Here is a 24,001-nt window from a genome sequence, read left to right on the forward strand (position 1 = left end):
ATTGCTTTGACAGACACAGACAATTAGAGGGTACATTTCACATACAGAGTGTTTCAAAAAGATGGACCCAATTTGACATCACTATACTCCTGCAACCACAAACTACCCATGAATGAAACTCCTACCACTAGAAAGGGCAGGTCATAGTTTCAAGTGACTACTGCAAGATGCCTCTCCCAGCACACAAAGAGCCCCTCGCCTCAGTAATTTGAAACATACTGCTTTGAAATTTGGTCCATCTTTTTGAAACACCCTGAAGTCAGAAAAGTGTGGTAACATCTAGGTCAGACAAGTAAAGCTGTATTTGCTGTAGGACATTAAGGACTACTAGCATCTACTATCTGAGTGACAAGCTCCCAGCTAAGCTGAAACCTCTAAAGAATATCACACTGTCACTGCAGGTTAAATAAGTGGCTGATTCCTAGGCTGCTCAGGGGAAAAAAATAAAAGGAAAAAAGGAAGATAACATTGCTATTGCATCCAGCACCTCTTCAGCTAATGCATTATCACTAGTTACCTTATTCTATTAAATACCTTTTTGGTTTCTCCCTTAGGCTCTGGATGGGACGTTTTATCATTTTCTGCATCTTTTTCAGGCTCTTCTTTCCTTCCAGACGCTCTTGTAACATTAGGCTTAAATCTCTGTCGACATCCTCTAACTATTGCCTTTGCAATTACAGTTTTTTCAGGTTCTCTGCACAAAGGATCCACAACAGTTACATTTACTCCATAGTATTCAAGCCTACATAATATTCAGTTACTTGCACAGCTTTCTTTACTGGAATTGGTTTGTCTTTGGAAGGATTTGCACAAACTTATGCAAGTTTCTTCACATAAGAAACAAACTTTATTTAGTCCTATAGAGCATGGAAACTCAATTTATCTGTGTATTAAAAACAGATGAAGTTATCACACAGGTGAGGAACCTAACTTGACTCCATACCATAGTTGCTTCTGTAAGTGTCAGAAGCAGAGCCATTAGCTGACAACTGAGGGTGGGAGGAAGGCAAAGCCATAGTTATTACTTCCCTCCCCCTCCCAAATTCCAAGCATAGTTGGTACTTCATAAAATAATGCTTTCCTCAGTTTCCCAGAAAAGACACACATACCTTCTACTACAGTTCCACTTGATATCATCCAAGAAAATGCCAAAATAAAATTTAAGATTTGTATTATAAAAATACAATAGTAATTGGGGAGTTTTAACAGTACTATATAGAATAAATTAACAATTATAGTCAGTTAATTTCAGGAGACCAGAAACATGATCTCAATACTTACTCAGATTTAGTATCCAAATCCATGTTCTCTACTTCTGTGGCTTCATTTCTGTTTCTTTTACTGTATTCCTCAGAGTGCTGGAATTGAGACAAGAAATATTAATCTTGGACATGTGTGTAGATACCTCAGAAGCAGTGCTCAGAATACTACTTATGAGACTATCGCTGGTCCCCAGTATCAACATTAATCAAAACAGATATATGATCATGAGCACAGCATATTAAGTGACTTTCCTCTTCTGACCTTTTCATCTGCATTTGCAAGGTTTGGAGTGGAAGTTTCGGCCTCTGTTTTCTCTTGGGTTGCTGCTTCTCTCCTTCTGGATGATCTCACTAAATTGGGCTTAGGTCTTTGCAAGCGTCCACTGACTGCTGGCTTTTCAGTTTTCCTTCAGATATAAAAAGAAGTGGTCTATATTATTACCAAAGAGAAACTGTAAGTCTTACGTGGTCCAAGATGCACTCCAAGAGCACCACAGAACACATGGGTAATGCAGTCAAGGCAGCTGCTCCAGCCCCGCCACCAGGCAAGGCAGCTGCTGGTGCTACTCCAGCCTCAGTGATGGGCAAGGCAGCTACTCCTGCACTGGGCACCATAGCTACTCCAGCCGCAGCAACAGGCACTGCCACTACACTTGCCCCAGCATTGGCATCACAATTACTCTGCCCCACACACCAGCTATTTCTGCTGCTTCAACCTCAACAACAGGCACTGCACCAATGCCAATTCTGATGACCATCACTTTGGTGACTCAAAAGCCTGTTATATGCATTGTGACTACCCAGACTCTAGAAATAAATCAGGCAGACGATGAGCCTGTATCAGCATCACTTGCTCCCATAAAGAGAGTCACAACAAGGACTACTCGCACGGTGTACAAGGGGATATTATCATCATCACAAGGAGGAGAGCGAGAGATAACCACTCGGTCCTTTTCTCAAAGTGACCTGTGAGATATGCAAAAAGATTCTGGCCATAATGAAGGTGAGAACACTGTAACCTGGCTGCTCCAATGCTGGGATAACAGAGTCAGTGGTCTGGAACTAGAGGGTAAGGAAGTGAGGCAGCTAGGATCTCTGTTAAGGGATGCAGCCATTGACAGTGCAATTGCAACAGAGAAAAGACTCCTTCAGCCTCTGGAGCCAACTCCTGGCAGCCGTGAAGGTGAGGTAGCCCTTCCTGGAAGATGTTGTGTGTCATACAGGAATGTGGACCACTATGGAGAAAGGTACCCAGTTCCTAAGAGAACTAACCATGCAGTAGATAATTTAATTTGGACTAAACAGTCAGGAGGGGACAGATCCAGGTAGAAACATTTGTACGTGACCCTTGTGGCAGAAGTTCATACAAAGCACACCACCAGCATGCTAGGTTGTTAGTGGGAGTGAGCTGGACAAATACAGGTATATGGAGAATGAATGATGTGGCTGACCAACTTCAGGACTTGGAGGACAATCTTGATACCTTTCTACAGGCCTGTGTCTCAGCTGTGGAGAAACTGTCTGAAAAATCTGACAACTGGTTTTGAAAATGTTTGAAAAGCTGTTATGGGAAATCAAAGCACTCAGAGAAGACAGGTTCCACTCACCACCTGTACAAAACCATATTTCAGCTACTAGGAGCAGGTGTTTCCAATCTCAAGAAACAGCACATAAAACATGCACAAAATGGGGCACTCAGTGGTTTTTCCTGTGTGACCATGGAGAAGACATGAGGAGGTGGGATGGAAAACCTAATTCAGTACTTCAGGAATGGGTATGTGAGTTGAAAAGAAAAACTCCTAGAAAAAAATGCTGCTCCAGTTTAATTCATCAGTGCACATCAGAAGGGCCCTGACTCCAACAGGAGAAGGAAAAAAACCAAGCTTACTGGACTGTGCAGATTTGATGGGCTAGTATAGCAGACCCCCAGGAGTATAGAGCTTTGGTAGACACTGGTGCTCCTGTCAAACTACAAAGGAACAAAACCAATCAGAACTTCTGGAGTGCCTGAGGGATCCCAGGAGCTGACTGTAGCAGAGCCTGAAATGAGCCTAACTGGGAAAGACTGGCAAAAACACCTCACTGTAACTGTCTCAGATGCTCTATGCATCCTTGTCATAGGCTACCTCACATGACATGAAAAATATGTTAATGAAGACAGTCTGCGTTACTCATGCCTCAGACAAAGGCAAACCCATCCATGGGATTGTTTTTGCCTATGGACCTGGAAGCACTTGGTGGGCGGTGGTAATACTGAAGGATGGAGAAGTTCAATGTGTACCTCAGGGAGATTTGATTCTTGATGAGAATACTCAGTATTGTACTGTATTATGTTAATTGCTACATAATAATATATGCCATACTAACAGCGTTCAATAACTGTTTTTCACATCAGTGCAGTGGTGATGAAACCAGAGCTGGTTCCAACAAGTGGTACCTCACAACTTCTTCTGAGTTGAAATCTTTAACCCACAAACCATAGGCAGGAACTGCACAAGGCACACCACCTTTCCTGCCCAGGGAGACTTACAATAAATGAAGCTCAAAGTCATGAATTTAACTAACGTTTCAAAACAATGGCCCATGGATTAAAGGAATAACAAATGATACCTGTGTGTATATTTGTACATACGTATGTTGAAGCAGTAGTAGTAATTACAGTGTATTGGTAAGCATGACAAAATTGGTATGGACTAAGGGGTGGAAGGTGCTAGTTTGACTGAAAGTGAGTTTATTTCCTTCATTCAGTTAGACACTTTTCTTCTTTGTAGCTAGCACAATCATTGTTTGGATTTAGTTTGAGAACAACAAGATAACAGCCTGGGACAGAGTTAAAGTTTCTCTTGAAGTAATGTCACAATGTCTTTAAGTTAGAGAGAAGAAAATGTAAGAGCTCATTGTTATCTTAGTTGATGTCTCAAGCCAAGGTCTTTTCTGAGCTCTCTGGCTCCAGGTGTGAGGGAGCGAGGAAGTGGGACATGGTCAGGGCAGACTGAGCAGTGAGAATATTCCATGCTATTAGCATCATGCTTCATATTTAAGGAAAGTTGGATTTTCCAGCTGAGAAGAAAGGAATGGAGACCAGTTCCTCTTCTGCTCTGTTTTGGCTGAATTCTGCTTGGGAGTTCTCTTAGTTCAGCCTTTTGCCATCCTGCCATTTTGCAGTTGGCCTCTGGGCCTTTCTGCCTTTTCAGGTTTTTTGCCCCTGTTCCCGCAGGGAAGGGTGTTTTCTCTCTCTCTTTCTGGCACTGGGTGCTCAGTGAGGATGGAGTTTATGAAGAATTGCATTGAGTATCTTTTAATTTATACTCTATTTCCATTTTATTTATATTATTCTTAGTAGTAGTATACTAGGGTTATTTTGTTATTTTAATAACCTGTGTTTATCCCTATCCATGATTTTCTCCCCTATTTGGGGGCCAGGGGCACCAGTGGGGAGTGAGGAAGCAGCTATCACGGTCTAGATTGCTAGTTCAGGTTAAATTGCAACAATAGTAAACTGAAAAAAATTATACTACATCTTTCTGATATTAGAAGGTATGCTACTATCTAATGCAAGGAGTCTCAAATAAGCCTTAACAACTTGGCTGGATTCAGCGGAATCTACTAAAAATATTTGATGGAAGCATTTCTTGCCGTTAAATAAATAGGAATACTTCTTCTGGGGATTCACAATGGACATCAGTGTGAATAGGTTTACTAATTTCAATAGAAACAAGAGAAAACTGCTTCAAAGTAGAGCAGATTTGCTTTATATACAAAACTTTGCATCTGCCTCTCCTGTCCCTTCCCTACCTTTCAAAGCTCTCTCACTCACAGGACTATGAACTGCTGTCTTCAGACATCTTATCCTACTACCAACATCCATACTTTATTGAAGAATGGGGTACATACATCAATCTCTGTGTCCTTAACCATTGCAGTAGCATGTCCTGGGATTCACATACTGACAGAGCCCTACTGCTTATCAGTAATCTTCAGATTGGGAGCTACTACCTTTTCTTATATTCTTCCTTAGAACAAGACAAATAAAGCTTTGACAGTCTTTACTGTGAGAGGGAGCTGCCTTTCAACAAGCAAAAGACAGAAGCATGAATAACTAGTAGCTCATCCTCATATTACCTTTAAAATGGTATCATGGAATAGGAAGTCACCAATCCACAAAAATGGAAACTTTAGGCACAAACTTGTTTAAACACCACTGCTCAGTTACAGCAATAACTGTAAGAAATAGTCACAAAGATTAACTTCATAAAGGAGCACAGGTAAGACAGAGACACTTTGGAGTATCTTCTGGAGAAGTATCTCAACTTAGACTCTTGCATTGAGTTCCAAAGAGCAGCAGTTTCTAATTAGGAAGTATGAATATACCATACACATGATGCATAGAGCTAATAAGCACTGATGGACAACTGTGAATTCCAAAGAATACAGTGAGGTCCTTTTATTAAAAAAAAAGAAAAAAAAATCAACTTCCACAACCAAGGTTCACACACAAAATGGCATAATTTCTTCAGAGAAATCTCTCATTCTTGCTCACTGTAGAAAGGCTAGGTTTTTCTAAGCTTAGTTAAGTCTTTGTCCCCATTCCCATGTAATATTTTAAATCTTAGTCAACACATTGCTCCTCAATGATCAAAATTTCTATCAAAAATCTTCAGTGGTTATGGAAAAAAATTACCATGATCTACTGCCTAGGCCAACCTACTATGGTCAATCAGAATTATATCCAAATAATACAATGCAGGTTTAGCTCAAGTACCCCTGCAAGGTAAAATATTTCTACTTACATGATTTCAGACTGAGAATCAGTTTCTGATGCACTCTGCTTTTCATCTGGTCTATGTAAGTCATGCATGTCTTTGTTCTGAGTAAGGAAAAAAATATTGTAGAATACATGTCAAATGAAGAACAACTCTTTGCGGTAAAGAAAAGCAGAAACAAGAATAAGATTAAAAAAATGGCTAGGGTTGGAAGAAACCTCTGGAGGTCATCTGGTCCAACACCCTTGCTCAAGCAGGGTCACCTAGAGCTGGTTGCCCAATATCATGTCCAGGTAGCTTTTGAATATCTCAAAGGATGGAGACTCCATAGTCTCTCTGGGCAACCTGTGCCAGTGTCAGTCACTATCACAGTGAACAAGTGTTGCCTGATACTGAAAGGTAACCTCCTGTGTTTCAGTTTCTGCCTATTGCTTCTGGTCCTGTTACTGGGCACCACTGGAAAGAGCCTTGCTCTGTCTACCATTACGCATTACCCTCAGTTATTTATATAGATACCCCTGAGCCTTCTCTTCTCCAGTCCAAACAGTCACAACTCTTTCAGCCTTTCATCATAGCCCATGAAGTATCTGTCCTATCTCCAGTGTGTCCGTGTCTCTCATACTGAGGATCCCAGAACTGGTCATGGTACTCCAGATGTGGCCTTACCAGTGCTGAATAGCACAGAAGGATCATCTCCCTCAGTCTACTGGCAATGCTTCTCCTAATGCAGCCCAGGATACCATTAGCCTTTTTTGCAGCCAGGGCACATTGCTGGCTTATGCTCAACTTGCTGTCCACCAGGATCCGCAAGTTCCTACTCTGCCCAACTGCTTTCCAGTTGGGTGGTCCCCAGCATATACTGATGCCTGGAGCTGTTCCTCCCCAGGTGCAGGACTTCGCACTTTCCTTTGTCCAACTTCATGAGGTTCCTGTCAGCCCATTTATTTGTCTTTTAATTGGATGAAGCTGATAACAGATTCTTTAAGCAGTATCAGCTACCATTTCTTTCCAGATCTAGCATTTAAATAATTTTCCTAGTGAGCTCTGACCATCACTCTGAAAATGAAAAATAAATTTAACAACCTAGCAAACTAATCATAGTTACTTCAAAGATTCTACGCAATCTGTTTAGCAAATTAAGGTAAAAACCTACGGCATAAAAACATTATTTCTCTACTTGATTTACCTCCTTAATAATACTAATAGAACAATGTTTCACATCATTGGTTGGTTGACTATTTCTAGTTTTAGATCAGTGATTATGTTCACATACTTTCAAAGTACAATAGCCACAGCAGGCCAAGAGAATTAGAATTTACACAAAAAGCTTTTCAAAATTATCAGTTTCAAAGATTATTATGCTTTTTTCTAATGTCAAACAGCCATAATTAATCAGCCAGAGTTAGGTATTCAGACTACTGACGCCACTACAATTGGCTAGTGCATATAGCACACTGCTCTGTTCAGTTCATTGATTTTTATAAATATTATTTCAACTAATATCAGGAGATTGCATGCTTACAACATTTTCAGCTACAGGCATTTAGTACCTGCAAAGATCTTAAGTAGCTGATTTTACATTAAAATGAAGACAATACTTCAGGTAACAGAATCTAAAATAAAGGACAAAGGACAAATAATTTCCCATCACATTAGGGAAACACTAAATACTTAGAATTTCCTAATCTCTCACCACAAACTTTAGCCGTAAGATCATTCTTCATCTTAGAAAGCACAAGAGAAAGTAATTAATTCCCCCTCAGCAAAAGTCTCTAAACAACATGATATTAAGTTTCAAAAACGACAGTGATGCAAGGATGGAAGGATGATAGAAGCAATGGAACTTTTTCTATATGAAAAGAAATGTAAGATTAGGAGTCTTCAGATGGAAAACAATATTGCTGGAGAGAGAAAAGTGCTATTATAAAGAAGAAAAGATGAAGAGGAACTTAACAATGGAAGTACAGCGTATATTAAACTGCCAGGCATCAGGCTTAAAACAATCCAAAGAATACACTTTTTAAATTAACTGAATAATTACAGAAATGAACTCCTTGCTGTAGTACGCAATTCACAACAAAGGTACAGATAGGTGCAAAAAAAGCAGCTAGATAAACTCATGAATAAGAGATGCATCAAGGTCTTCAAAAGGAGCCAGATGCAATCTCAGGAAGCTTCTGAACTGCTGGACTGCATTATAACTTTCCTGAATAAAAGAGCAACGAATTTTGGTCCAGTTTCTCATATATTTCCTGAAACACCTCATGGCAGCTAGTACCAGTTTACAAGGGTTTATACCAGTTCCCACTCTGAGGCACCACAAACAACCCAGTGCTGATCCTGCTCAAATCAGTTTCCAACATAGCACTAGTAAGCGTAGGCCAGCAAAATCCTGCTTCAAGGTTTTACGGTTGATATTGTACTGCTTCAGTTTTGAATAAATTGTTCAGCTGTTTAAATTGTCTATGAGACAGTATGCACAATATACTGTTTGAATAAATTTAGTGTAACAGACAACCCATTAAAGCCAGCCAAATTGATAGCAGGCTTGTTGCCTTTTTTCCACTTACCGGTAAAAACAACAGAAACAACAACAAAAAAAACCAAACAAAAATGGCTTTGACTTACAAAAACACTTTTAACAGTCAAGAGAAAGATCTTCAGATGTAAGAGTTATTTAAATAAAAATACCTTTGTTTCTCTAGTTTCTCCAGATTGTCTGTCTTCGCTTCTAATCTTTGAAACTGGCAACTCTGAAATCTGGCTTTCCTGCGATGTATCATCTCTAATATCTAGGGTTCTCAGTTTAGCAGATTCCATTTCTAGTATAACATCAATGTTATCTTCAAAGCTGAAATCAGTAAAAGCACACAAAAATAGTGTATTTTAATTTAAAAAGTGTTTGTTTAGAGATGCATCAAGTTGCACAGAAAAATTATGCAATTTTGACATTAAATGTGTTTCAGAGAATCTAACAAATTTGAGCAATATTTGCAGGATATGAGGTTTAAAACAATTTTGTATCTCTGAAATGCTATTACAAGACAACATTAAAATCCCATCTGAATATTCTAGACTAGACAGTTTTTAAAACAGACTTTACTAAAATAAACACCATATGCAGAAGCATTCTTTTCCCCACCAGTCCACTGTAACAATCTATGCTGAGTTCAATGACAAATGCTATTCTGTCATATGCTTCCAATTAGATATTAAAGCACATAAAAGTTTCTGGGAATCTCTATGAAATAACAAACGATTACAATACAGGTAAATATAACAATTAACCTGTGAAATTCTGAAGCAGCACTAACAGCTTCATAATGACGACTTAGGTTTATCACTTTCTTATATAAGAAATTTAAAAAAACAAACATTCATTTTCTTTCTAGTAAAAGAACGTCCAAAATTGAAATCAAAAGCTTGACCCCCACCCAGCTTCTGCACAAATACAGTTCAAGCAACTCTTCTTTTGCACAAGAACTACCTTATTAAAAACAGATATAAATTCCAAGTGTATAGCAACACTACTTAGCAACATTCCCAAGCACTGCTTTGAGAGAAATATTAGGAGTTAGGATAAGCCACAGTCTTCATAAACATGCAAAACAAGAAGTGAAAGCAGTTTTGGATGGTATTTTAGTATTAACGTAAATTCATTTTGCAAGGACAGCCCATCAGGGCAGAGAATATATTGACAGTGTGAATTAGTGTTACAGAACAGACTGCCTTAGCTTACTGAATTCTTTGGTACACTGCTTCTTATAGAACTTGTTTAGAACTGCTTATATAGAATTTGCTTAGACTGCAAGTTGTGAAGTTTTGAACTCTCTGCCTCGTTAAGCAAAAAACGCCTCACAGTTCAAGCATGCAAGTAAGGGAAGCTTTAGATCATCAGCAAGATCTGCATCCCTGGAGATAAGGAACAGAATACCTATACAAGAAGACAACAAACAGAAGAACATTTTGGTTTTTGTCAAAGACTTACTTTTCTCCCTAGCTGCAGGTGCAAAATAACAACTGAAAGTCTAGTCTGATCAGTAAAAGGCAAACAACTAGCTGCAGAGATAAGAAACATCCCATCTGACAAAAATAAAGGGATCCAACAAAGAATGGGGAGACTTCAGACTCTAATTTCACAATTGGCCTGAACTGATACATGAAGGATGGGAAGCTTAGCTCATAGGGGTATCATTGCCCAAGGTTTCCTTGGCTTGGTGTCCCTCTACTGGAGGCACCCAGTTTGAGCTGCTCTATGCTGTATCTTGCAAATAAATTATTTATTTAGGAAAAACTCCTGGAATCCATGCTTGAGTTTCTGTACTAGGAAATTAAAACTTCCTTAACATTAAAAACAGCTCACTAAAACAGTGCAGTCCTCAGAAACAAAAACCCTGCCCATTCTGTGCCAGTTAAAGTGATGGTAAGCATGAATAAATAAAACCAATACTAAGACTTTAAACTATTTTTATTTTGCCTAAACTTTCCATTGTAAACATTACCTGCATAAGTTGACATCACTTTGTCTCTCCCTTGTGTCATCCACTGGTAAACAGGACTCCGATCTCACTTCCTCTGTAACAGCAGTCTCATCTTTTCCTTCAATAACACTATCTGATTCTTCTCTACAGGGAGTATGATCATCATTTTTTGCACCACATACCACTTTTTTTTCTGCTAATGAATAAGAATTAGATCAATTTGGACATTCTAGGCAACATCTTAGAATTCCACTGCTCACATCCTAGCTACAGTGAAGCAAGAGTTAATTTAAGACAAAAAATGCCAGAGGAAAATGCCTAAGTATTAAGATACAAGAGCACTGTTCCCAGCTAAAATATAACGTGTTTAGATTTAGTATGAAAGCTGATTTTGAAAGGCATTGTTCCATAATAGGCAGATCAGTGATATAAAACAAAACCTAAGTTCTCATTTTTAAGTTTTCAATGTCTCTATATAAAATTTGTATTTGAACATTTGAATGGGAGCATTTTGCCTCTTACTTTTCTTAGAGGAATTCCCTTCTTCAGTGATTTTTGAAGGGACAGCCACTTCTTCTGGAAGATTCTCAGCTTCCTGTTCAAGTTCATCTTTTCTCTTCTTCTTTCTCTTCTTTTTTGCTAATACTGGCTCTAATGCAACCTGTTCTTCTGCCTGTTCAGCAAGATCCAAAGATTCCTCATTTTCTTTCTCAGCCGTCACAGCATCTGCTTCTGTTTCTGCATCAGAAATTCTGGCTTCCTGAAGATCTTGATCATTAGCAGCTTCTGGGCTGGCAGCTTTTGCTACTGAGACAATATGGTTCCTGGTTTATAGACTGATGGATTATTAGGAGCCATAAATTGCAAAGATATTTCCACTAGCAACATCTTGTGAATTCATACATCACTGCCAGTATACTGCCAGTCATATGAGCAGGACCATGACTTCACAGAAAAGCTTCAGCATAGATTAACTTTAACACTAAACGCAAAACACATTCTGTACATGGGACAAGACTCCACCACGGTAAAGTCAACAACGCATGCAAAGCTAGCTTCATAAGCATTCTTGTTCCTATACTTTTTCACACATTACACAGTCACTTCTGAATCCAGGAAAAACAGGCATTGTTATTTACACAGGAAAGTTTAATTACTATTTAGCTAAAAATTTGTAAGTTCTTTTCTGCATTTAAAGAGTTCCTAAAATTCTCCTCCCCTTGTCAGAACATTTTATCTTCATCTTGTATTTATGCAGAACATCAATCACCAACAACCTTTCTGTGTCTTTTTTTATTATTCTTATATTAACTTGTTCCTCTGTAATTAAAAAACACAAAATGCAAGAGAAGCATACTCTCATTGCTGGACATATAAAGTACCTTTAATCTACTACTGAAGTGTAAGAACAGAATTCCTATATGTAGCTGTAAGTCCCATTAGATAGAACATTCTACCTAACCAAATCTGAAATCAAAGCTATAGGAAAGCAGCAACTATGTCAATTTTAAAAATTAAACTGCAATGTTGCTTCCTGTCTAGCATCCTCTTTAAAAAGGTTTTTCACTTGTCTGTTCCACAATATCAGTCACAAGAAAATGGGCTCTTGTGGAACAAACAAGTGAACAACCCCACAGAATTAGCAGTGAATTTATCAAATGCTGTCAGCATAACTGTTTTTAATTTAAGCACATCTATGAAAGGTCCTTTCACAGGTATTGAGAGAATAAGACACTAAATGGTGATGAAGAGTAATTAAAAAATCTTTATCCTTCATTTGGAACAGACCAGAAAACTAAACCAACTTTTACAAAACTCCTTGAAAAGGATCACACCCTTCAGGCTTCAGGAGTCAAACAATAATCAAAGGAAAAACGGAAACCTTAAAAGGAAAGAGTTTAAAATAAAATTTAAAAAGAAAAAAATTTAGAAGAGCTTGCCAAAAACAAAAACATGGTTTTGGCCAAAGTATCTTGAAAGTGAATTAATTAAGAACTCACAGAAATATCTATCAACTGTTAAATTAGAATATCCCATTTCAAATACCAGTGCTTTAGATAATGGAAAAGCACTAATCTCAGTGTGGTCTCAACATTCTTGTGTAGAGAAAACACACCTCGGGAAACCAGCTGCTAGCAATGATCACCTTCCCACACATCAGTAAACTATATCTGAAAAAGTTGTGCTATAAAGCCAGGATCCTCTTGCCCTGTCTAGAACAGGAAAGAAAAGGATTCCCCACGTGATTTTTCCTCTATTAGCAACACACTACTGACCACTGCTCTGTAATGTTATCTCAAGCGTTCTTTTGAAGTACCTTTTGGCTTCTTCTGAGGCCTTGACGGCTTTTTTCCCTTTGGCTTCTGGCTTTTGACAACCTTTTGCTTCCTCTTTTCCTCATCTGCTAATACCTTCTCAAGCAGCTGGGCAAAGAATTCAAAATCAAAGGGACGCTTTTCTTCTACCAGATTAAAACAAAGAAATAGAAAAGATTTCAAAGTTCATAATTTTTCCAAGTTTTTGTTTTGTAAAATAATGAGTGGTAAACGTTATGATATTACAAAGCAAAGACTATGTAATTTTAAACAGAAAACTGGTTTTGGAAATATTTTCTGTAGGGACTAGAATTGATGTATATACGGGTTGCAGTAGCTTGATTTAAAAAAAAAACAAACAAAAACGTAGTAAAAAGGCTACAGTACTTAGCAGTTTCGAAAATTTAAGAAACAAAAAATAAAGAAATTGTACCATAGTATCAAATAATGCATTAGCATGCTGCTCTAGGACTCAAGTAGCTCATTCAAATAACACACAAAGTCTTTATGGATTCTCAATGCAGTTTATGAAAAGTAACTGTGCTAGAATTTCCCACAAATCAGAATAATGTTCTACCGAATATATATATAGAAAAGTTTATGTTAATTTCACTTATCAGGCATATAGGAAAGCCAGAAATTACACCTAATGATCTTTACTGTGAATCATGCTTGTTATAAAAAACTAAAACTCACCAGCTTCTGAACTCACCCATGAGCAAAAACTTTCTTATAATTAATTCAAGCAAGGCAAAGCATAAAAGTTACTACAAAAAGTGAGTAATAGCATTTAACAACTGATTGTAGTGTGGCATAGATTTACTTTACTTACTGAAAGCTTTGTCTATCCTCCATCCATTAGCTTTTTCCTCACGTTTGAACTTGTTCTAAAACCAAAGGTATATTTGTCCTTTTCAGTAAGCAAGAAATGCAACAATATATTGTACAAAATGGTAGATCAAGACAAGCCTTCTACAATGCAACAAAACTTTCTGCCAACTGAAGTTGTTAGAAGTAGCAAGCATATTCATGTAATACAAGTTGGTAGTTAACTTTTAAATATAAAATCTGTCACTAATACATAACACCAGTCAAATGTTATTATTTTCAAAATGTTTGTCCTTACTTGCAATCTAACCAGCATTTGAAATAACAAATATTTTCCTAGCTGGATATAATGAAAGAAGCTACACAGAAGACCCTCACCTAACATCAACTTGTGCTTATCAGCATTCTTCAATTAAAATAAAATCAAGACAAACTGTGTCTAGATATGCTAGATTTACTAGATATTTTGAATGGAATTCAACCCAGCATACTAATGTTTCACATACTTACTACCCCTTGGAAATAGGTATTAAGAAAGCATTGCTACAGAGCCAATTAGTATGAAAATTATCAATACTAACAGAGGAACCACAGGAATAGCAAATGAGAAACAGAAAAATGAAGAGAGATGTTTAATTGCTTTATTAACTGTTCTAAATTTTACCTTAATTTCTGCTCTGGCTCTATGAGGAAACAGTCGTCCAATCAAAGAGAAGTCTGTTCCTACCATACTGATAGCTAAAAAGAACATGTCTGTTTCTGGAGGGGAAAAAAAAAAGTATACACACACTTTAGATAGCAAGAAGGACAGTTAACTACATAAGTAAAAACACCTTTCCTCAAGCTTAATGCAATGAGATAGATAACTTTTAGGTTACCCACTGTGGCTGCAAATTCAGCTGATCTGCAGTGGTGTGTTATTTTACCTAAGTACTGCTAATAACATTTACTGAATTACATATTTATTAACAAAAAGAACTGTCTAATCTATTATAAAACTGCAGAATGTGAAATACATTTTGTAAAGCTAGTACATCAAAGTTAACCAACTCCAAGTTGTTGATGTTCACTTTTACTATAAATAAATCACCAACAGAAACCAGACAAAAGCATGTATAAAAATACCACCTCATTACTATTTATTAACAGGAAAAGAGTGCACTCTAGAATAAACACAGTGAATTCTGAAGTTATTTTTTCCATCTCCAGTTGTAAAAAAACATTTCCAGCTGTAGAAAGTCTTGCACAGTGTTGTCGGCCCAGAGATAGTAATAAATTCATAGGAGGCATAATAAAAAAATAACAACCCACCTACTCATAAAAAAAAAAACCCTGTCTATGTGCACTGAAATCAGCCCACATAAAGATGGCTTATATAACTCATTTCTGCCCATGCTGGAAGAACCGAATAAAGAAGTGCTAACTGTTCCATATAGAGCTCAAATATCTGGACATCAGAATCCAAAATTATTCTTTTGTTAAGGCAGACAAGCACTTCCACAGCATCTGAAAGTCCATGACAGAAAAAACTCACAGGTAGCCTGCATATGATAAGGCACTAGATTTTTTAAAACATGCCAGTTTTCACAGTAAACATCACAGCTCTTGTTTGTTGTAAAAGTTTGGAGGGCTGAGACTACGTCACACATACATAGACCCATTTATTCCACTAGAAACAAAAAATAAGTACAAAGCATAGACAGAAAACTAAGATATTTCTGCAGACTTGAAACATGAAACCAAAAATATACTCACCTTTATTTGACCATGGTTTTGTGTAAAAGCTCTTCCTGAAGCTGGAATATGTAGTTGTAGAGCCACGCTCAAAGATGGGATCATTTTCTTCTACAACACATGGACCTTTTGTTCTTAGAACTTCTACAGTTAAACTGGAAGAGCAAACACACAAAGAGACTTATCTGAAAATATTTATAACAAGGCACACAGTAGATGTATAAACCAGCTATTCACATTTTTCCTGCCACAAGTCAGTTTGTACTGGGTAATAAGGTTTACAAATTACGTTAACATGTATTTTAGTGGGAGAATGCAGCAAGAAATTATTATCCTGTTCAGCCTGCGCAAGTAAATTTGCTTTTCCTTTTTTATAACATGTAGTACAGAAAGACATAATTAAATATCTTTTAAAAAGTCTTTGTAACATTCAAGAAAATTATTTTGCAAAACCACAAAAGCCTCTCCATATCCTTCTAGAATACTTTCAAATTATTTTACCAGGACTGGTCTAGGCTTATACAACTGCTCTAAATCTCGTGCTAATAATATATTTGGGGAACTCAATAATTTGACAGATACTTTTTAAAAGCCATATTCTAAGGAAGGTTACTGAAAACACTGACAGCTGAATAAAGCAGCAACATGCAAGATGCAAAGCTGGAGCAAATTATACTGACAACTGAATAACAGTAAGCAGACACATGCAACTGTGAGAAACGAAGTAGTTAACTAACTAGAAGATATTTGAAAGTTTGACAAATATTCAGTATTCATTCACTGTAATAATATACAACATCTTCCTCTCTATCTCCTTCTCCAAGATTATTTCTCATAGAGAAAGTTAACCACTCCTGAGATGCAGATAACTGCTGCTCTTTTTTTGCCACATATTTGCACTACTTCCTAAGTTAGGATAGCTCAACTATCAACACACAAAACCACTCACATTTACCCCTGTCCAAAGTAACTGTTCTCTATTCACAAACTAATCAGCAATGTAGTGAGTCAGTATATGAGTCAGGAACAGAACCTGTTACCTTTCCTCATCCAGAATAATTGAACCATCTTCTGCTACTTTCACACGAGGAACTAGAAGTGGGCCATCCTGACCCTCCTCCGCATTTTCTGCTTCTTCCTCCTCATCTTCCTCTTCATGGTCAGGAGTACTTTTCTCCTCCTGTCTACAATTTTAAGAGACCAAGCAAAAATATTTCTTTTGATCATGTTTTGAATTGCAGCTCTGTATGCCAGACATTCAACAGTTTAATGAACCACCCAGCAACGTAATCCACCCGCAAGTGAGTCAAGATAATAAACTCTGGCATCTGCTTTTCATTCTATTGCAAAATTGACAAATCCAAAAATATATTGAAAGCAAAATGCTCTTTAACCACCTTCCCCTCCCACATCACAATTCATTATAAATAAAGGCTGTGACACTGAAACAGTTAAAAAAAAATTACAGTTAGTATTACTACACAAACATGTTTCCTGCCACCATTAGAAAACTTTGACTATAACGACTTCCATCACCAAGACTTACTCTTTCATTTGACCCAGTGCAGAACTTTTTTCTGGTCTCTTTTCTTCTGCCAATGAAGACCTAGAATTTTAGAAAAACCTAGAGATGAATATTTGTACAGATACATTTCTGCATCATTCCACAAAACTTGCTTATAGTGGATATTGGACAAAGAAACAAAAGCTTTTTTTTCAATTCTTTATGCTACATCTAGACTTAGGTCTAACTGAACAACCACCACTGCTTAAGTTTTTTTTTTTTTTTATAAACAAGGACAAAAAAAGAGATATTTCAAGTAGTAATCCACTGTAAGGGCACATGGAATGTAAGAGGATCTGGTTTATTACCTACTTAAGCATACAAGAAAAAATAAGAAAGAATGCGATACATAAAACACACAAGCACAGAAACATTAACAAGCATGTGAGAACAGACAGTAAAAGAAAACTCATTTGCTACTGAGAAGAATAGGACTTGGGTATTTGTACGTATGTTTATGTGACTGGTTTCGGTAGTTGCAGGCAAAGGCCCTGCTCTCTGTGGTAGTCTGTGCAGCCAGTTGCATTAGTGTTCTGCACCCTGCATACTGCACCTCTGGGATGTTCACTCAGCATTGTTACTGGCAAGGGAACAGTAGCAGCTACACCCATCCAGCTGCAATGGTGAGACCTCCTGGGTCTTGCAGTGTGTTGTCCACTTCAGCACCCAGGAAGAAGAAATGCTTAGATTCTTGTAGTGCTCTAGATTTGGTAGGTAATCATAACTAAAAACTTAACAGGAGCTAGCAAAACAAAAAGATTTTCTATTATTCTGCATTAGTACAGAGATAAACCAATACTGGGGACAGGCTCATGCTTTTTTATTTCAAAAAGTAAACTAATATCAATTCTAATTTCTGTATGAAGATTGAGTAGATGTCAAAATGTCTAGTAGGTTTGTTTGTTTTTTTTTTACTATTGAAACAATACTGCATCTGTGCTAATACTCCAGATTTAAGAATCTCCTTTTCATAATTATTAGATAGGTAGAAAAAGAAAAATAACCTAATCTAAGGAGAGAGAAAAAGAGTCACACTTACTTCATAGGATTGTTTTCTGGCAGATAGTATATCAAGTCTCTCATAGTCATTTTAGAACGATCTGGTGGAGAGCGTCCTTCAATTACTGGAGGCCTGTGTTTCAACTGTTTCCATGTAAAAATAAGAAAATTCCTTAAATTCACTCTGAAAGTACTTTATACTTCACAAATGAATATTTTTATTGGTTTATGAAGTACCTTCTTTGAGCAGTTTTGTTGTTTCCCACCGCTGCCCACAACAACTGAAATAAGTTTATCTTAAAAGTGTCCCTTTGTCAAAAATGCCATAGACCCTTAAGCAATTCACCTTCTCGGAGAAACTCAATACTTGGCACAAGTGAAAGTAAAAAGTTATTCATAAATCACAGAACTTGGCCAACAATCAAGTTGAAAAGATATGAGAAATCCCAAGCTTCTTATATCACACTTGCCCACTGTATTAGCAAATGTGAAAATTTTAAAATTGGAATACTGACATAAGTAAGCCTCATGTCAAAAAGGTTTGTGGGTCTAATAAAATGAAAACATATACAATTCATTGCGAAGTCTGTATTATGAGGGAAGATAGCACTGCTACTGATTATGGACAGGCTAAACCCATACAGAGCTAAGAAATACCACAAACTACTAGCAGTAAGCAGCTGATGATCACCAGAAAACATCACTGCAAAGAGATAATGTATTTTAGGTGAATTACATCTTTGCCCTTCACCAATTAGCACTGCTCAGCACAGACACCTACCATACGCTCTTTCCTCAGCTCTTCTTTAAGCATTTCTCTTAACTTCCGAGCTTTGAGGATCCTCTCACGGTCAGAACATATTCGTTTCTCTTTCACAGGAACAGGTTTCATAGGTAGCTTTTCCTCTTGCGTTACTGATCTTTCCTGTGTTGGCCTCTCCTTCAGTGGGGAAGGTACATTCTTCTGCAAGGTATCATCATTTTTTTGAGTAGCTATACCTGCAGTTTGCTCTTTGTTCACTGATTTTTTTAGTGGGGAAAACTGTGGCACTTGGGGCACAGGGGTTTTCTTTTCGGGCAGCATAGGAGACTTTAAAGAGCTTTCAACATTACTCTTTTCTGATGGAGAAGAATCCTTCTGAAGTGAAACACTGCCATCAGTAGGCTGTGATGCTCGCCTCTGTGGTTTTGATGCAGAACACTGTGCAGCTGAAGGTCCAGCTCTGGGTTTGACAAGATTGGGCATGGTAGAGATCCGTTTTCTTCTCTGCGTAGGCATCTCTGCAGGTTTACTAGCTTCTCCAGCATCATTTGAGCTATTAGCCTTGTCATCACTGCAAAATTTAAAGGAGTATTCTGAAATACTTTTCAGTGACAGATTTGTAACTTACTTTCAAGACATGTATACACACCAATCAGTCTAAACATAGCGCTACAGAGAAATACAGTTACATACAAGAAGCCACATTAGGACTAACCTGTAGCTGGTACTTCCCCATAAACTAAGCAGCTATAAGAACCTGTGTATTATTTTCTAATATTAATTACTATTCATTCATGTTACTATTACAAGCTAGCTATTCAATAATCCTAAACCATGGTGTTCCTTCCTTACTCCACCCTTTTTTAGAAGGCTCTCTGCTTTCAGCTGAGAATATAATCACCTTAACACAATAAAGCATTATAAAATATAGCCCATAACATAGGTGAAATATTCAAAACATTTTAATACAACTACATACAACAAGCAGTTTGTTATTTTTTATTACAATCAGTCTGAACATTTCTACTATGTCTGCAACTAGATGATATGTAAACTGTGAATTCCAAAAAAAGCCTCACCAGCAAAACTGGCTGCTGTTATTCTACTGCTCACACTTAATATGTCAGGAGTAGTCTTTCAGAAGCAACAACTTTCAGTTTTCCTAGAGAGCTTTCTATTTAAGTATTTTTTTCCATCCCTTACACAGAAATCATTTTCAAAGTGCAAACAAAATTGCCAGCTATTATATCTTCCTAAATCTGCAGACTCTTCCAGCATTTGGCTCCTTGGCTGTTGCTCACACTAAGACTGCAGCAGAATTACAACTGAGTCATAAAGAGTGTTTTTAATTTTACATTGGAACTATGCCTTGTTTCAACCACACCCATGTCTCACTTGCCCATCTTCAAAGACAGTACTTTTGAACGAACAGAAGAAAAGCACAAACATACAGTAAAACCTTTCCAAATTCACTCCAGCTACTATCTGTGAGTCAGGCAAATGCAGATGATGCTTTTCCATTTAACAGCCTCAGTAGACTTCTCTGAATCAGTTTGTCCCACGCTGTAAGTCCATATACTACTTTTTTTTTTCTTCTCTTTATACACAGAACATCCCTCAGCAAGGTGTTCAGCAGTTTTACTACATGGTGCCTGTCTGTGTTTTTTGAATGAGATTCATTCAACATCGACAGTGGAAACTAAATCTTCATTCATCTTCTCCATACTACCTGTGTGTTGTGGATTTTTTAATCAGAGTGTCATATCAGATTTCTGAATAGTTAAACATAATTAAGCAAAATTGTTAAAAAAAACAACTATGATCTTATGTTCAGGGAACTTTCACTTCCCTAACAATCCACAAAACCCACTTAGTATTTAGAAAACAAAACAAAGGAACATAACTGACACTATAGATACAGGCTTGAGCAGCTATGAAGGAATGACTGAGGCTGGAAGGATAAACATGCAAGACATTTTCACATTTGCCTTTACTTTTCTTGCAGACGGCACAAGAAACACATTGTGTTGTATGTCACCAATTACTGCCCTCAGGAAATCAAATTGTGTGACTTCCCTCAAATCCACTTTTCCTGAATCTTCAGAGACATCCAGTCAGACAGTCTTTAAAAACCTAGAGAGACAGCTCTCCAAGAAGCTAATACTGCCTACACTGCAATAAATCCGTAGGCCTGTGCTCTCTCCTATTTGGTTGCTACAGGCCTTCAAAAGCATCAACAACTTTAAGAAGCAGCTATTCAGTGGAATTTAGGGTGACAGAACAGGGGCAAGAAGGGAGCAGCTCTAAATATTACTGCTTCCTCCCAGGACTAAAACTTCACCTGAGTATCCCAGCAGTTTTATATTGGATATAATTGCCTTATTCCTTCAGCTGAGTGGTGGAACCTGCTACAGCACTCCAGCAGCCCACCTGTCTCTCCTTGTAAGTGCATGATTTGCAAACCTGCACTTCTCCAAAGCTCTTTCCTAGCCACATCCCACACATTTCAGTGTGTTGGCAAACTGATGAGGTTTGTACACCACATTCAATGTGAACAACTTCCACCACAATCTTAGACTTCTTACAAGTGTTTTGTGTTTTCTTTAAAACAGCAGGATGTGGTTTTGTGGATAGTTCCTGCATTTTTTGAAGAAAATATTTTCTGAGCCTGTTACTCATACAGCAAAGGTCTAATTTCAAGCCAGGTGGACAGATTCCTTAGAATATTGTCCCTTTCAGAACAGCACTGGTGCCCAGTTTTGAAACTTAGAATTAGATTACATTGAAGCACACAAACACAAATCTTTAACAAATCTGCTGAGTCAGCAATAGGATCACATAATAGAAAAACAGCAATAATATCTTAGTTTAAGAAAAAAGTATTGGATAACAAAAGATGCAGTAACCTGATCTCTGTAACAAACGAATTTTATAAATAAAATCTGAAAGAAAAAGCATCCTTACAGCACACTACAAAACAAGTTCAATTATAAAAGATATAAGATACAAGTTGAATAAAAGAATGAATTTACTAAAGATGTGCTGTGCCAACTAGTCTGATACCTGAATTTCTAGTCACAGGAAACAGAGCATTGTAAGAAGATCTTGCATTATGCCATAAAGAACAAGTTTCATCTAAAAGACTGGAGTTACTAATGCAAGATGCAAAAGCAAATCACTGAAAGAAGTGAGAAAGTTGTTCTGCAGACCAATTATTAAACTGGAGAAACATCCTAAAGAGCCGGTTAGTACTGCTTTTGGTGCAGATGGGGTTAATTTTCTTCACAGTAACTCACACAGTGCTATTTTCGGATTTTTCACAAAAAAAATCACACATTTCAGCTGTTGCTTAGCAGTGCTTACACAGCATCAAGGCCTTTCCTCATGCTGCTCCACCAGCAAGCAGGCTGGGCAAGCATAAGAAGTTGGGTGAACACCCCAGGTGACCAAAGGGATGTTCTATAGTACCTGATGTCATGATCAGCAACAAAGAGCTGGGGAAAGGAAGATCATTTGGAGCAGTGGTGTTTGTCTTTCCAAGTAACCACTGCACACAGCTGTGTGGAGCTTAAGGGTCTGTCAAGGCTAACCCACAACAGCGAAGCTCTGAAGGACTGATCCTAGGACCAACATGACCATGCGTTTCCATAGCAATTAAAAACATTAAAAAAATTAAATCAAAAAGTGAAAAAGCCAGAAAGTTCTCCCTCACTAATGTATGAATACATAACAGGAAGCACTGCAAGAACCCAAAATCAAAATAATTCAGTTATGGAGTGAAAAGAATTCTTGCTGTACATAGCAAAGTGGAGATCCTTGCTGCTGCGCTGCCAAGAAGACTGAATATTGGATGACAACAGGCCCCTCCTTTGCAGTCTTAACTTATATATTATTTCAAGTACCTGCAGTGCAACCGCAGTAAAGAAATGCGGATTTTGCTGAGGTTACAAATGCGCCAGAGACACCCAGAAGTCGTTGTCCATTTGCCACACGCACAACCGCCACCATGCACCCACTGGAAGGCAGAGCAGCACCTCTACTTCAGAAGGTCGTCAAGACGAGACTCCGAACCACAGCAGAGACAACCAGGGGACCGGCTGTGACAACACGCGCTACTGCGGCGCCTGGCACCACCACACCCCAGGGACTCCAGAAGGGCGGCGGTGGCGGGTCCCCTCCTCCTCCCCAGGCCCGTCCCACTCCCGGGGACCACGGCTGGGCGGTGGCAGCGACCCAGGCAAGATCCCCCCGGGGACGCCGCGCAGCACGGCCCACCCTGCTCCCCACAGCCCCGGCGGAACTCACCTCTCGGCTCGCCGCGCGGCCGGCGAGCTCTCGGCCGCCGCTCCCGCCGCATCCTCCGCTCTGGCAGAGGCGGGGGAGCCCGCGCCCTGCGGCTCCGGTTCGGCCGCGCCGCCGGTGGCCCTGCCCGCGGGCCGCACATTGGGCCGCACGTTGAGGCGGGCCCGGCGGAACATGGCGCCGGCGGCTCCCCCGCGCGCTCGGCGTCAGCAGCGCGCGGTCCGGTAACGCCGCAAGCTCAGCGCCTCATAGCATGTCACCCGCCGGCGCGCCGCTCAACGTCATCGGCGCGCTGCCGCAGGAAGAGGAGGGGCGAGAGGGGCTCCGCCCACCGGCGGGGAAGTGGGAGCGGTGGGGGCGGAGCCTGTGCGGGGAAACCAAGGGGAACGGACGCGTCACCGGAGCCGCCCTCAATAGTCCCCCCCCCGCTTCCCTCCCCTCCAAGCCTTTTATTTTTTATTTTTCCCTTAATTCCGATAACTCCTGAACAGCTTTCCAGGTGTAAGTTTCGCCCACGGTGATGATTTTTTGAAAGGAGACTCGTGTGGTTGGGAAAGTGTCTCCCGTGGGAGCGCTGGGCAACGTTAAAGCATCTTGGGACAGAAACAGTAGAATCGTAGAATCATTGAACAGTTCGGATTGGAAAGGACCTTCAAAGGTCACCTAGTTCAACTCTCCCGCAATGAGCAGGGACATCTGCAACCAGATCAAGTTGCTCAGAGCCCTGTCCAGCCTGGCCTGGAATGTCTCCAGGGATGGGGCATCTGCCACCTCTCTGGGCAACCTGGGCCAGGGTTTTACCACCCGCATTGTAAAAAAATTTCTTCCTCATGTCCAGCCTGAATCTCCTCTCCTTTGTTTTAAAAACATCACCCCTTGTCCTACCGTAACAGGCCCTGCTAAAAAGTCTGTCCCCATCCTTCTTGTCTGTCCCTTTTAAGTACTGAAAGGCTGCAATAGCGTCTCCCTGGAGCCTTCTCCAGGCTGAAC

The 24,001-nt window shown here is 39.0% G+C and overlaps 1 protein-coding gene across 7 annotated transcripts in view; it reads right to left on the reverse strand.

Annotated features, from left to right (window-relative positions):
- The window catches only part of BDP1 (BDP1 general transcription factor IIIB subunit), a 53,865-nt gene extending 30,674 nt beyond the window's left edge, over positions 1-23,191 (reverse strand). For 3 of the 7 annotated variants that reach the window (XM_080363135.1, XM_080363131.1, XM_080363137.1), the window contains exons 1-16: positions 23,015-23,191; positions 18,728-19,280; positions 17,987-18,090; positions 16,930-16,989; positions 16,424-16,567; positions 15,405-15,538; positions 14,314-14,408; positions 13,654-13,708; positions 12,824-12,967; positions 11,029-11,313; positions 10,528-10,702; positions 8,717-8,876; positions 6,053-6,129; positions 1,525-1,669; positions 1,282-1,358; positions 535-694 (exon numbers count right to left, since the gene is read on the reverse strand). In XM_080363135.1, coding sequence (XP_080219261.1) covers positions 535-694; positions 1,282-1,358; positions 1,525-1,669; positions 6,053-6,129; positions 8,717-8,876; positions 10,528-10,702; positions 11,029-11,313; positions 12,824-12,967; positions 13,654-13,708; positions 14,314-14,408; positions 15,405-15,538; positions 16,424-16,567; positions 16,930-16,989; positions 17,987-18,090; positions 18,728-19,280; positions 23,015-23,187 — 2,541 coding nt within the window. In that variant the 5' untranslated portion in view covers positions 23,188-23,191. The remainder of the gene's footprint in view (positions 1-534; positions 695-1,281; positions 1,359-1,524; positions 1,670-6,052; positions 6,130-8,716; positions 8,877-10,527; positions 10,703-11,028; positions 11,314-12,823; positions 12,968-13,653; positions 13,709-14,313; positions 14,409-15,404; positions 15,539-16,423; positions 16,568-16,929; positions 16,990-17,986; positions 18,091-18,727; positions 19,281-23,014) is intronic. The other 4 variants (XM_080363136.1, XM_080363132.1, XM_080363134.1 and 1 more) reach the window with 3 other exon arrangements.
- Between the last annotated feature and the right edge of the window lie 810 nt (positions 23,192-24,001).

Source organism: Nesoenas mayeri (genome assembly GCF_963082525.1).
Source record: "Nesoenas mayeri genome assembly, chromosome: Z".
In the NCBI taxonomy this organism is placed as follows: domain Eukaryota; kingdom Metazoa; phylum Chordata; class Aves; order Columbiformes; family Columbidae; genus Nesoenas; species Nesoenas mayeri.